The following is a 15056-nucleotide window of genomic DNA, read 5'->3' on the forward strand; positions in this document are numbered from 1 at the left end:
TCTAAAACTGTATCACACCCTGTCACTCTTCTATCTAAAACTAGACATATAAAATATAACTCTGAGGTCCTATTGTAGTTATGCAAAGTGTGGGCCATTAATGATGGTTTGGAATCTTGATGGCTCCCATTAACCAGGACAATTCACTGTAGATGGCTCTGTTTTACTTGTAAGTCTTCCTGTATACGTGTGTGCTGGCAAGTGGGTAATGAAGTCTTACAGTGACATGTGATCATGTCACCTGAACTAGAATCCATCTTTAACCTGGTGCTTTTACATTGAGGAGAGTTGGTGGGAACCCAGACAGGGACAAAGGATTCCCACCTTATGCAAAAGATATATAAGGGGGCGGAACAGAACAAAAAGGGAACCATCATGAGAAATCCCCTAGCTACCACCTGAGCTGGAACAAGGGCTGTACCAGGGGGAAAGGATTGTGCCCAGACTAGGAAGGTGTCAAGTCTGAGAAAGAAACTTATTGAAACATCTCTGAGGGTGAGATTTTATCTGTATTCAGTTTTATTACTGGATTAGGCTTAGACTTGCATATTTTATTTTATTTTGCTTGGTAATTCACTTTGTTCTCTCTGCTATTACTTGGAACCACTTAAATCCTACTTTCTGTATTTAATAAAATCACTTTTTACTTATTAATTAACCCAGAGTCTGTATTAATACGGGGGGAGGGGGGGCGGGGGCAAACAGCTGCGCATCTCTCTCTCTCAGTGTTATAGAGGGCGAACAATTTGAGTTTACCCTGTATGAACTTTATACAGGGTAACACAGATTTATTTGGGGTTTGGACCCCATTGGGAGTTGGGCATCTGAGTATTAAAGACAGGCACACTTCTTAAGTTGCTTTCAGTTAAGTCTGCAGCTTTGGGGCACGTGGTTCAGAGCCAGGGTCTGTGTTGGAGCAGACGGGCATGTCTGGCTCAGCAAGACGGTGCTGGACTCCCAGGCTGGCAGGAAAAGCAAGGCAGAAGTCGTCTTGTCACATCAGTTGGCAGCCGCAAGGGGGTTTCTGTGATCCAACCGTGACACACAGATTTTGTTTTAGTAAATCTAGAACATTGTGTTTCAATTTACCTTATTTTCATTTCTCTTTTTTTTAGTGAAAATGTACCATCCCTTTAAAACAAAAAGTTAGTTTGACTCAAAAAGCTGAAACTTACTGGGTCTACAGTTTTGAAATTGTTTTAGCCAAAAATGTTTCAAGTTGAGTGTGACGTTGCACTCCTTATGCTTTCTAAAAATATGTGAATATGATGTAACTGGAATATGCTTTATGTGAAAGGTCTCTTATTAGGTATCATTACAAAGCTTATGATCTACTGAGTGTATTCATCCCATTTGTTTGCATGTATTATCTCTATGTTTGGAGTTAGGAGAATAAGATATAAACTTGTATTACTGATGTAAACTTATGAAATGGAAGCCATTAAGGGTGTTTCAGAATCAATCATTTGTAAATGGCTCTTATGCGGGCTGCCGAGCCTTGGGCTGGTGGAGTTGACATGCCCAATGCCTATTTATCACCTCCAGCCCATGTTAAAAGTTGAGTTGCACTGGGCGAATTTCATCCAAATGGCATAGGAAGCAGGTCCTGTCCTGAACTAATTTTAGCCCCAGTTCCCTCCTCTGCAGCAAACCCCTCCCCAAGGGAATGCAGCAGGTGGAACAGACAGTTATTTACCTGGGGAGACAGATGTGGTTTTTGTTTCTAAATTCAGTCCCTAATCACTGACAGCTGTTGAATCACGTGGACAGTTCATCTTGTATAAACCCACACCATTCTTGTGCCCAGCTCAGCCTGGCACCATGGAGATCATCTTGTTCGCTCTTCTGCTGAGCGCCACAGGTAACTGCTCTCCGTATTGGCCTCTCCTTTCTCTTGTTCTAACTCCCCCAGGCTAATCCCCATCCATCCTCTTTGCTTGCAGCAGCCTCACAGCTGGAGGATGATGATAAGATAATAGGTGGCTATGAGTGCTCGCCCCACTCCCAGCCCTGGCAGGTCTATTTCACCTATGGCTCTGGCAACCGCTGGTGTGGGGGGTCACTCATCAATGAGTGGTGGATCGTCTCAGCAGCTCATTGCTACTTAAGGTGAGTAGACTGGTGCATCAGTAGAGCAGTTTGGGAGGATTCGTCCCTGTCCTAGCACAAGGCACAGGCCCCTTTGGGTAGGAAGCAAGTTTTCAGTGGGACCCAGGCCTTGTGGGTGTTATGTGGGGGCCTAGGTTGTATTTCCCAAGCAACTGAATTATGGGAAACACTGTGGTGCAGTTGCAAAAAAGGCTAATATAATTCTAGGGTGTATTAGCAGGAGTGTTGCATGTCAGAACAAGGAACCGGGGAGGCTTCAGCTGATGTCGTGGGCCCAAAGCTGGATGCCACACTTTAGGAAAGATGTGGACAAGCTGGAGAGAGTCCAGAGGATCAAAGGACTTCTGAGGAGAGGCTAAAACAACTGGGCATGTTTAGGTTTGAGAAAAGAAGCCTAAGGGAGGCGCCTGATAACAAAGAGGGGTGTTATAAAGAAGCCAGTGATCAGTTGTTTTCCCTGTCCACTGAAGGTAGGACAAGAAGCAATGGGTGTAATCAGCAGCAAGGCAGATTTATCTTAGATATTATGAAAACCTTCTAACTCTCGGGATAGTTAGGCACTGGAACAGACTCCAAGGGAGAGTGTGGGGTCCTCATCAATGGAAGGTTTAAGAACAGGCTGAACAAACACAAGTCAGGCCTGGTTTCCGGTTACTTGGTCTTGCCTCAGTGCAGGAGGCTGGATGTGATGACTTCTCGAGGTCTCTCCCAGCCCAGCATTTCTGTGACTCTGTGGCTGTTCCCTGCAGGCCCAGTACCCTGGTGGCTCATCTCGGGGAGCATGACACCAGTGCAGATGAGGGCACTGAGCAGCATATCCAGGTGGCCAAAGCCATCCAGTTCCCCCAGTACCACCAATACAGCTCGGATAATGACATCATGCTGGTGAAGCTATCCCAACCGGCCCGTTTCGGTGCCTACGTGCAGCCCATCCCCATCTCCAAGAGCTGCCCTGTGGCAGGGACGAAGTGCCTGGTCTCTGGCTGGGGGAACATGCTGACATCTGGGGGTAAGTTATAGTGGAGACAACTTCAGCTCAGGGAGTATCTGCAAGGGGGAAGGGGTCATCAGCAATAATCCTGACTTACACCAACTCCAGTGGGGTTACTCCTGACTTACACTAGCATGGGTGATGGGGAATCAGGCCCCATATGATGGGTGCTTCCCTGCATTGAATAGTCTGTGGCATTAGATCCCCATTTCTCTCCATTCTCTCTCCTCCCCAGTTCAGTACGCGGATGTCCTACAATGTCTGAATGTGCCCATCCTCCCTGACTCTGCCTGCCGTGCCGCCTACCCCGGTGACATCACCAAGAACATGTTCTGTGCTGGCTACATAGAAGGGGGCAAGGACTCTTGCCAGGTATGGAGGGAGCGGCTGGTTCGGTTTGTGGTGTGTGGGGAGGTTGCCTTTCATTCAGCTGCCCTGGGGTTCAAAGCAAATGCTATTTCCTCAGTACATGGCAAGCAATCACCGTGCTTGGGTTTTGCAAGTACAAGGACAATGAGCTCTAGACATGTGTCCTGAGGATGTGAGGATCGGGTGATCATGATGTCATTGGCATCATTATAGGGTGCACTTGCATGTTTCTGGGATATTTCCTCTCAGTAGAGCCAGGTGTCTCTGTGTGCGTGTGTACGCGAGTGATAAGGTGTTCATGTGTGCAGAGGCATACGGGCGGGTTTGTGCAGAGAGGTGTGTATGTCAAGGGGTTTGTACACATTCCTATTTACAGAAGGCGGTGGTGTGTGTGTAAGTGTGTGCGCACAGGGGTGTCTGTGTGCTACTATACATACATACATTTGCTGGTTCTGGGATGTCCCAGCAAGGGCATGTGTGAGGGAGAAGGATGTGGGGTCTGGGCTGGGCCGGTCTTCCCTCTGTTACCAACATCCCCTGGACCTGGGCTGACAGCCACGTCCAGCCCTAGGCGGTGACTCCTAGTCGCTTGGGCACAGTTCTCTTGCCAGATTCTAACGGGGGGGGGGCCCCAAACATTTTGGCCCGAGGTCACATTGGGGTTGCAAAGCTGTATGGAGGGCTGTGTAGGGAAGGCTGTGCCTCCTCAAACAGCCTGGCCCCTGCCCCCATCCGCCCCTCCCACTTCCTGCCCCCGACCCAGCCAACCCCCCCTGCTCTTTGTCCCCTATCTGCCCCCTGGGATCCCACCCCTTATCCAACCCCCCTGCTCCCAGTCCCCTGACTGCCCCCCACCCTCTTTCCACACCCCCACCCCCTCACAGGCCCCCTGGGACTCCCATGCTTATCCAACCCCCATCCCGTTCTCCATCCCTGTCCCTTGACCACCTCTCCCCCCACCCCCAGCGCTGGCCCCCTTACCATGTCGCTCAGAGCAGCATGTCTGGCAGCCGTGCTGCCTGGCAGGAGCCAGACATGCTCCCGCACTGCTCTCCAGGAGCGTGTAATTCCACGGCCCAGAGCAGTGCTTGCATGGCAGCGTGGCAGGGGGGACAGCAGGGGAGGAGCCGGTGGTAGCCTCCCCAGCCAGGAGCTCAGGGGCCGGGCAGGATGGTCCCACGGGCTGGATTTGGCCCGTGGGCCGTATTTTGCCCACCTCTGTTCTAATGCCATGCCTGCACAACTCTTTGTTCTCTGCAGGGAGACTCCGGTGGGCCAGTGGTCTATAATGGAGAGCTGATGGGGGTGGTGTCCTGGGGCATCGGGTGTGCCCAGAAGAACTACCCTGGCGTCTATGCCACAGTGTGTAACTACGTATCCTGGATTGAGGAGGTCATCGCCAACAACTGACATGCGCAACTGTAGAGTACCTCTCCTGGCAGAGAGGCTGTGTTCAGACCTCCCCATCCCGCTTTGCCTGCTGCCTGGATAAATGTGATTGAAACCTTCTCAGTAAAACAGGGGGGCTGCCGTGACACCAGGAAACCCAGTAGGGAAGACCCAAGATGCTTATGAGAGGAGCATCAAATGTGGCTATGAAATCCCAACTCATCAATAAAACTCAGTTCCTACATCCTGCTGAATTCTTGGCATTTTTAGCCCAAATCAGGGCTTGCGTCCCACACTGGTATTGTTATAATTAGATGAATATTATGGTAGCAAGCAGATTGCCTCAGGAGGCCCCTGCTGGGCTTAGAGTTGTACAGACACACCCAGCCAAAACTGACAAAGCCAGGTCCCCGTTCTATAGCTGGGGAATTGAGCTGAAGAGAGATTCAGTGACTTGCCCTAAGGGGGTCTGAGCTGTGAATTGGCTGCAGGTAGCTGTAGTTCCAGCAGATGCCCCTGCTGCATTAAATCATGGACTATCAGGGTTGGAAGGGACCTCAGGAGGCCATTTATTCTAGTCCAATGTCCTGCTCAGAGCAGGACCAATCCCCAGACAGATTTTTACCCCAGTTCCCTAAATGCCCCCTCGAGGATCGAGCTCACAACCCTGGGTATAGCAGGCTAATGCTCAAAGCACTGAGCTCTCCCTCCCCCCAAAGGTCATTGTGTCCAGCCTCCTGCCTTCATTAGCAGGACCAAGTATTGATTTTTGCCCCAGATCCCTAAGTCCTATGGGTCTGAGTGGGGTGGGGGGCTAGGACTCATCGGGAACAGCCTAGGAGGCTGGCAATATATAGCATGTCCCTAGTGTGCAAGTCACTGAGAATCTCATCCACTTCAGTAATGCCTTTGCCTGGGTTTTGCCAGGACTCCTGGGTTCTAGCCCCAGCGTCCTCAAGGAGTCACCAGCTCTTCCTTGCAGAAGTGTTGTGAAAGCGTTTTACAAATATCAGTCACCACAGATGGCAACTGGGGACAGATGCATAAAAGAAGGGAAGCGTGTGGAGGAGGGGAGCCTCCCTGGTGGAGGTGTGAAGTCCCATGCCCCAGAACCGCAGCAGCTGTGAAAGGTGGCCTTCCCCCAGCTAGGGCTCCTGGCTGAGTGCTCCAGGAGTATTCACATGCAGATTGTGAGCTCTCAGGGCAGGGACTACCTTGTTATCCTACAGCAGGGGCTGGCATAGCAGGGCCTTGTCCCCAGGCTAAGGCTTCTTGGCCCTACTGCAAATCACCTGAAAATAAATGGCTCTGTGGCCATGCAAGGCATCCTATGAACACATGGACATCGCAGTTCCCAGTCTGCATTTCTCCCTTGTCCGCATGGAGTATGGCCCAACAAGTCTAGGGGAGCCCGAGTGACTGCACAGGTGCATCCGAACCTGAACATGTTAGTTATGCTAACCCTAACCCCCAGATCCTCCCCCGACAGGAATTCCACCTTCTCCCTCTGCAACAAGACAGAATCCTCCCCCCTCTCCCACTCACATCTCATCCACACCCAGCTTGAGTCACACACCAGCCTCTCTGCCTCTTAGCTTGTCTCCACCGCAGCTTCCCCGCAATCCTCTGCCCCGCTCCATCCCCTGGGGGGTCAAAGACAGGAGAAGGGCTGTGGAGATTGGGTGGCATCAGAGAGGCTGGGCAGGTTGGGTTTATTCCATGGAGAAGCTCCCAGAAGATGGTTACCTTGGTGCAGGCCCCCCTTTGGCACTTCCTCAGTCACCCTGAGAAACCAGCCAGCTGCCACATGACCTCATCCTGGGGTGAAACAGCTGAGGGGTTACTTCCCTCTGTGCTCTCATGCACTGACCTGAGAGTCAGACCCAGCACTCGCTACATTTGTGGGAGGGGACACCGGCCTGAGAATCCCAGCGGGGCTGGGTTCTTCCCCCGATGGGTGAAAGGGAGACAGGAATGAGGCAACCTGGCTGGGAGCAGCCAGCTAGTGTGGGGGAAGCACAGGGATGAGGAAATACCGAGAGACCATGATGCAGCTCTGCACCCCTCAACACAACCCCCTCAAGCATCCGCAGACCTCACATGCAACAGCAACAGATGCTACATGCCGACCCTGCTGCCCTCACCCCCCCAGCGATGCTGGTTGGGCTCATGGAGCTAGGGCAGCAGGAGGGCACCTGCAGATCCAGCACCTCTGCCCCTCACGCCCACGTGAGAGCATGGTGAGCCTCCCCTCAACAACGATTGGCCCCAGTGTCAGCCCCAGGATTCGGCAGGGCCACAGGCCATGGTCACCAAGGCCCAGGGTCTCGGGTTATTGGCAGACATGGAGGGAGCAGGGTTAGCAACTGGCCACCGCAGTAAACAGAGGGAGCTCTTGTGCAATAGCATGTGTGGAAAACCTGGTGGCCTGAGCTGGGCTGATGTGGAGCTAAGCTGTGAGCCGGCCTCTCAGAGCAAAGGCTGCTCTGCTGTTGTGTTTTTAGCCAGTGATGCAGCCCTCCAGCCTCTGACCAATCCCAGGCGCACACAAAATGCTTCAGGCACTCAGGTCAGTGTAACTTCAACCCCAGGGAGGATACGGGAAGAGATGATGAGGACGTCCATTGGAAGCCTCCAGAGCATACAGGCAGGGGCCTGTAACTGAGCCTTGCCGCTGCTGGCTGAAGCCCATGGTCCTCGGCTCTTGCCCTGGGCGGTGGTGCTCGGGCTTTGAATTTGGCCCTGAAAGTCTAAGCCAGCCCTGGCGACCCCATTAAAACTGGGTCCCGACCCACAGTTTGAGAACCGCTGACTTAGAGCGGTGACTTTAGCAAGAACAAAACCAGTGCAACATGTCTCATCCCCCAAATGGTACCTCCGGTAGCACAGCACCCCCACATGCCATGCCAGGGTCCTGCTGTCAGCTCTAGCTGCAAGGGGAGAGTGCCCCCAACTCATACCCACCTTGCTCCCTGCAGTACAGCACCCGTGAGTTCTGGGTGGGGGGATGGGGTCAGCTCCATGAGGAGAGAGAGAGTGTCCCCCATTGAGCTTCCACCACCCCCTAGCACGGAACTGGGGCATTAGTATCACCACTGACTGTGAGAGTTCATGCCTTGAGGGGGCCATTTAGGGAAAGTGATGACTAAGCGGAGAATATGATGGCGGTCTATAAAATCATGACTGGTGTGGAGAAAGTAAATAAGGAAGTGTTATTTACTCCTTCTCATAACACAAGAACTAGGAGTTAATAAATGAAATTACTAGGCAGCAGTTTTAAAGCAAACAAAAGGAAGTATTATTTCACACAACGCACAGTCAACCTGTGGAACTTCTTGCCAGAGGAGGTTGTGAAGGCCAAGACTATAACAAGGTTCAAAAAAGAACTAGATAAGTTCATGGAGGATAGGTCCATCAATGGCTATTAGCCAGGCTGGGCAGGGATGGTGTCCCTAGCCTGTTTGCCAGAAGCTGGAATGGGCGACAGGGGATGGATCACTTGATGATCATCTTTCTGTTCAGTCCCTTTGGGGCACCCGGCATTGGCCACTATTGGAAGACAGGACACTGGGCTAGATGGACCTTTGCTCTGACCCAGTATGGCCGTTCTTATGTTCTTATGCTCTTATGCTCTCTCTGGGCCCTGGGAAGCAGCGATGGATGCTATGACTCCACCATGGCATTCTATCCCATTTAGAAAGGTCCTCTGAGCAGGACGCATTAACAGACAGCTGTCCCTACCTATCTGAAGCCCCTCTATGCTGCCCAAATGGCATGAAAGGGCCCTAGGGTGCATAGGAAGCAGGGCCCATGTGTCAGTGATTTTTCAGGGTTCCATGGCTGGATTTGGTGCTGGTTTTACTCTAACCATGGGCTGTATTTAATAACGATGCTGACAGCACAGACCATCCCACAGGGACCAGGGTCCAACCCTCTCACGTGGCGTCTCCTCATCCCCTCCATTTTCCTTCCCAGGGAAATCTACGAAAAAACCACATCGGCTGCGGGGACCTACACAGAAATCCTGAAGGACCAGGTTTACCATTGGTGGCATGGGGAGCAGTAACATATGCTGCCGTCCACCCCATCCCCATCCCCTCCCCACTGCCATTCCTACAGGGACAAGCCAGGATAGCAAGCAGGTTCCTCTGTGTTCATATTTGTTCACATGCTGACACTTTTCTGCTTACAGAGTCAATAAAGCAAATTCCCTTGCCTGGCTCCATTCGCTGCTGCGTGTGTGGATCTGTGAGTGACACAGAACTTGGCGTGTATGGGGCTCACTCAGAGTCTTAATTATAACTGCACCTCCCATCCCATTACCCCTGTCTTCAGATACTGGGAGGAAACTGAGGCACAGCGATGGCACGTGAGAAGGAGTAAGGTGCAGACAGAGGAACAGAACCCACAACTCCTGACTCCCCCCTCATTCTCCACCATGTTGAGACTAGAACACAGGCGTCCTGGCTCCCAACCCCCTTCATTCTAACCATTAGAACCCACTTCACCCAAGCATCAGGCACAGAACCCAGGCATCCTACCTCCCAGCCCCCTCCCGTTCTGACTGACTGGACCCCACTCCCTCCAAGAGCTGGGAGTGGAAAAGGTCATACTGCAAACTTGATCTAGCGCCTAAGTTTCCTCCCTGTGTGAAGCTAGCTGCCACTGAGGGGTTTGGGGTGGGCCTGTCTGTTACATTAAGGGATTAAGTGATCAGTGCTAATGTTGTGCTTAAAGTACTGCACAGGATCTTTTCAGGGGACATAAGGCAATGCGCCACATTTATTGGTAATACATGTATCAATCAACACTGTATCATATGCATAGGAGATATATTACACTCATGCACTTACACACACACACAAGCACACTCCGTCTTGTTGTTGTTACCAACTAGTTGCTCCCCTTAACTTCACTGGCCAGGTGAGTTAGATGGGGGAGGGGGTGGAGCCGGGCTTCTGCCGATCCGGATCGATGCTCCCATGTTGACGAGACCCGGGGTCCTCTGCAAGACACCTCACATTTATAGCAGCTTCCCTCTCATGCAAATCTGTACCAGATTCAAAATCCATGTCTGTGTCCATTGGTCCTTTGTGCTGCTTCTCTCTGGGTGCTGTCCCAATGCTGTTCAAAGAGGGTGTTTTCAAAAGAAGGTGCTCGCTTCTAACGCCCCTCCCCTCCCCTCCCCCTGAGGCCGTCAATATGTCTGCTCTTCTTTAGTGAGGCCACTTGACAAGTTTTATTGTCCTTGGGTCTGGCTTCCATCCCCTCTCCAACTGTTGCAGCTGTCTTGAGATGCTGCCTTCCATGCCTTGCTCAGGCACACCTCGTTCATTCTATCTTGTTCTACTAGCAAAAAGACATTTTTCTTCTACTTTAACTATCCGTAGGGGCTATAACATTATACCAAGGCTCAATACAAAGTTTTCTATATAAGGATCTGATACAAAGTTGTGTGACAAAGTCATATGAAAGTTCTATGAAGATGCTTAATGCAGAGATTTATCCACACTAAAACTGCAAAGGCACATTGAGCTGTACACACAAAGCCTTGCACACCCAGAGCCATACATCCCCACATACATGCCCATAAAAAACTCATCCACAAATACGCAAACACTCACCCCCACCTGCCTACACACCCCAGGCAGTCTTACACATACACACCCAATCTCAATATCCACACAGAGCGATACATACACATCTCTCAGTATCTACACAGAGCGATCCCTACACATAAACACCCAGACCGTTCCCCCAACACTTTTTTTTGTATGCAAGTCCCTCTTGTGAATGGGATGGTGAGTCTGGGAGACTGACAAAGTGATAAATAGGGAAGCTTTAGGGTGTAACACAGGTGACTGCGTGGGGGGAATTTAAACTGCATCATGTGGAGACCAGAGGGAAGATTTAGGGTGTAACACATGGGTCTGGTAGGGAGATTTAGGTTGTAACACCCCAGGATAATTACAGGTCAGAGACTTCAGGTGTGGGGAAAGGGAGGCAGGGACTTCTGGGGACTTTGCACCCAGTGAGCAAGAATCCAGCAGGTGTGACCCAGCCCCAACCCAGCCTTTATTTTGGGCGCCTCTCCACCCCAGCCACAGCCCCAGGCCATCATTTATGCAGGTTTAAGTTTCCTGGACAAGCAGAACAGCCAGAGCAGCCCTGATGCTTAGGAGAGCAAGATGCAGCGCAGGAGAGGTGCCAAAGCACAGTACTGCCAGGCCTCCCGCTCCATCCAAGCCCTCTAACCCTTGGGGAGAAGGGTTGTGTTCTCAGCCTCTCTCCTGTGCTGGACGATGGGGCAAGGTTCGCATGCAAACCGCTCTGCACTTTTCCCTAGTGTGCGTCTGTGCCAGTGTGTTTAGATGAGGGAGCATCATGCGTGTGCGCGCATGCACACACGTACGCACAATGCACACATGGCTGAATATATCGGCAGGGTGTGGATGTGGATGAGTCCGTATCTGTGCCGCATGCATGAATAGTGTGGGGAGGGGGGTGTAGGCATGACCTGCCTCATTCCTCTACATGTTGCTTAAATGGCAGGCTGATGAAGTCCTTAGCAGAGGCAGCATCCTCTGTGCTGACCCTTCCTACTTGGGTCTGAAGTTATGCAGGGATTCACATGGGACATGATGGATGCCTGTGCTCTGAACACTTACTTTTAAGGATTCACTGCATGTATCTATTGGGTTTCTGGGAAACGGGGCGGGGTGGACCCCTGCTCCTGCCCTGAAGGGGTCAAAAACAGCCTTGGGAAGGGGCTGTGGCTGGAGAAATCAGCTTTTAGGCTGGGCTGATTGGGGGAAGTGGCTGCCCCACACTGAGCAACAGGGCCTTATAGGAAGGCCAGGGAAGCCAGAAGGTACTGGGGGTTGCAGAGGGCAGCGCAGGGATAGGCCAAGGCAGCAGGTCCAAACCCTCCTGGCCAGTGATGAGTAGGCTGATACTGCAGCCTGTCCCAGGGCGTGGGGCTAGACAATGACTGGCAGTAGCCATATACTGAGGCAAGGTGGGGCTAGTGGGTGGGGGTTCCCTGGGGAGGGGAGACCCTGAGAGAGAGGGGTTACTGCCAGGGGGCAGCACCCTATGTAAAAGGGCTCCGGGTCCAGGGAGGGACACAGGGGCCAAGAGGACAGGCAGATCACTGGCCTGCAGAGGGCTCTCTGGAGCTGGAACTGAGCTAATTCCCAGCAGGAGGCGCTGCAGGGGTGAATCCGCCCATCTACATTGCACTTTGCCCAAGGCTGCCACCCTGGGAGTTGTCTTGCTCCTACTTATAAGACATGACCTGGTGTATCCAGGGATTTGTAAGTGTAGACTTTGGTGTACACTGTTGGGTGCCTGCTGGCACTGGCTACTGGGTCTGTGGGCCCCCTGCAGCTTCTGGAGGTATGTAACTGGAACAAACATGGCACTGTGAAGTGATGCAGTGACTCTGTGTCTGTGACTCAAACGGGGGTGCCTCCTGGGGTATACACGGGAATTTCTGTCTCAAATTGGGACAAAAAGTCTAAGTCTACATTTTTCATGGAATGAAGTATTCTGAAATATTCCAGTTTGGAAACATGAAAAGGACGCTGTTTAAAGTAAAGGGTAAAATGTTTCATTTCAATAGGGTTGAAAGGGTTTGTTTAGCTAACATTAAAACATTCACTCCCTGGCATGATCCCTCTCTCACTCACCCCTTGACTGTGCCTTACTGATTGCACTTGTACAGCACCCAGCACAAAGGGCTGTCCACCTAGGTGGGATCTGGAGGTGCTTCTGCACTACAAAATAACAGTGCCCTGTAAATTTAAAACATCTGACTAGGACTACTGCATGAGCACAGAGCACTCTGCATTGAATGGCAATTTACAAGCCTCATTCCATAGCGATGCAGAAAGAAACGCGCTTTGCTCTGTGAGGGCTGGTCTACATTACGTGGGGGCGGGGGGAATCGATCTAAGATACACAACTTCAGCTACGTGAATAGCATAGCTGAAGTTGTGTATCTTAGATTGAGTTACCTACCGTCCTCACGGCACGGGATCGATGTCCGCGGCTCCCCCTGTTGACTCCGCTACCGCCGTTGGGGTTGGTGGAGTTCCGGAGTCAACAGGAGCGCATTCGGGGTTCGATATATCGCGTCTAGATGAGACGTGATATATCGATCCCCGAGAAATCGATTGCTACCCGCCGATATGGCTGGTAGTGAAGACGTACCCTAAGACACAAGAGATGGTAAATTCTCAGCATAGTGGGTGGGTTTGTGCCCATGTCCCTTTGGTGTTTATTTCTCCCATGTAGGAGAAGGGTTGTTGAGGTCAGCCCTTTGGAGATGCATTTAACAATGTTTAATATGCTAACAATTAAATGAAAGAGAAAGTGGCCCAATAATCCCGATAATACCACCACCACCAGGGTCACTCACTGGAAAATCAAACACTGATAAGAGCTTGTTCTGGCTACTGGTGTTAGTTACTTTCCCTTGTCAGAGCCAAGAAAATGACGACATGTCCAATGTGCTCTCCGAGCCAGGCGGCACCAGGGTTGGGGTTCAGTCCTGGGCTCTGAGGAGAGTGATCAATGACCACTGGCCATTCAAGATTGTGGGCTTGCTAGAAATGCAGAGTTACAATCATATTGGGACATGAACTACCCCATGCTTATAGCAACAGAGGGGTAGAGGGAGAGTTGTATCTGCAGTTGCCTGTTCAGCACAAGGAAAGTCACCCCAGTGCAGCAGGCAGCTCAGAGCAGATGTACCTCCAGAGAGGTATGTTGATGAGGCTTTCCGGGACACTGTAGAATTGTCCCACCTCCGGTCAGACAGCCCCTGCGCTGTTGAGGAGGATGAAAGGCCCAGGGAAACAGAGCAGTCAATGGGAACAGAGGGAAACCTTCCCATAGTTGGGACCCTCCTTCCAGATGGTGCTGGGGTTGCCTCTGACACTGAGGTTGCCTCTCCAGGGGAGGGAACTCGGGTTGCTAGGAAAAGGCAGGTGTTAGTAATGGGAGATTCGATCATTAGAAATGTAGATAGCTGGGTTTGTGATGTCTGGGAGAACTGTATGGTGCGAAGGTTGCGGATCTCTCAAGGCATCTAGACAGACTTATGTGTAGTGCTGGGGAGGAGCCGGTGGTCGTGGTACATGTAGGTACCAAATGACATAGGGAAGAGTAGGAGAGACGTCCTGGAGGCCAAATTTAGGCTGCTAGGGAAGAGACTAAAATCCAGGACCTCTATGGTGGCATTCTCAGATATGCTCCCAGTTCCATGCGCAGGGCCAGGTAGGCAGGCAGAGCTTAAGAGTCTCAATGCGTGGCTGATACGATGGTATAGAGAGGAGGGGTTTACATTTATTAGGAACTGGGGAAACTTTTGGGATGGGGGGGAGCCTATACAGGAGAGATGGGCTCCACCTAAACCAAAGTGGAACCAGACTGCTGGCACTAAACATTAGAAAGGTTGAAGAGCAGTTTTTAAACTAGGAGATGGGGGGGAAAGCGACGGCTGCAGAGGAGCATGTGGATCGGACACAGACTTCTCTTAGGGGAGAGTCTATTGATAGAGAATCTCCAGGTTATATTCAGGAGAAGAGGATGGAAGAGGATAATGTAAGGGCCCGATGAGATGATAAACATTCACATAAAAAAGAATCTGACACATCAGAAAAGGGCAGACAAATAAACAGTGACAAGTTTTTAAAGTGCATGTACACAAATGCTAGAAGTCTAAATAATAAGATGGGTGAACTAGAGTGCCTTGTGCTAGACGAGGATATAGATATAGTAGGCATCACAGAAACCTGGTGGACTGACAGCAGTCAATGGGACACAATCATTCCGGGGTACAAAAATATATCGGAAGGACAGAACGGGTCATGCGGGGGGGGGGGGGGGGGCGGAAGGGGGGAGTGGCACTATATGTGAAAGAAAATGTAGAATCAAATGAAGTAAAAATCTTAAGCGAATCCACATGTTCCATAGAATCTCTGTGGATAGAAATTTCATGCTCTAATAAGAATATAACATTAGGGATCTGTTATCGACCACCTGACCAGGACAGTGATAGCCTCTCTAATTTCCCTTAGCATTTCATCATCACTATCAAAATTAAGAACTCAATAATAATGGGGGGATTTCAATTATCCCTGTATTGACTGGGAACATTTCACTTCAGAAGTTAAAAGGTACAGTGACTAAA

At 51.0% G+C, this 15056-nt stretch overlaps 1 protein-coding gene across 1 annotated transcript; it reads left to right on the forward strand.

Annotated features, from left to right (window-relative positions):
* The first annotated feature begins 2973 nt into the window (after positions 1 to 2973).
* Positions 2974 to 5094, forward strand: LOC123358093 (trypsin-like). Its single transcript, XM_045000863.1, has 3 exons — positions 2974 to 3118; positions 3336 to 3472; positions 4730 to 5094. Exons 1-3 carry the CDS (start codon positions 2989 to 2991, stop codon positions 4877 to 4879), a joined length of 417 nt encoding a protein of 138 aa, XP_044856798.1. The 5' UTR covers positions 2974 to 2988; the 3' UTR covers positions 4880 to 5094.
* The last annotated feature ends 9962 nt before the right edge of the window (positions 5095 to 15056 follow it).

The sequence above is a fragment of the Mauremys mutica genome, unplaced genomic scaffold (assembly GCF_020497125.1).
Source record: "Mauremys mutica isolate MM-2020 ecotype Southern unplaced genomic scaffold, ASM2049712v1 001407F_np12_obj, whole genome shotgun sequence".
Lineage (NCBI taxonomy): Eukaryota > Metazoa > Chordata > Testudines > Geoemydidae > Mauremys > Mauremys mutica.

What these genes read in the sequence shown, in the direction of transcription:
- LOC123358093 (XM_045000863.1), top strand. Translation starts at nt 2,989, where the DNA reads ATGCTGGTGAAGCTATCCCAACCGGCCCGTTTCGGTGCCTACGTGCAG. An exon ending in GAACATGCTGACATCTGGGG is followed by an intron (nt 3,119 to 3,335) that starts GTAAGTTATAGT and finishes TCTCCTCCCCAG; the next exon opens with TTCAGTACGCGGATGTCCTA. An exon ending in GGGGCAAGGACTCTTGCCAG is followed by an intron (nt 3,473 to 4,729) that starts GTATGGAGGGAG and finishes TGTTCTCTGCAG; the next exon opens with GGAGACTCCGGTGGGCCAGT.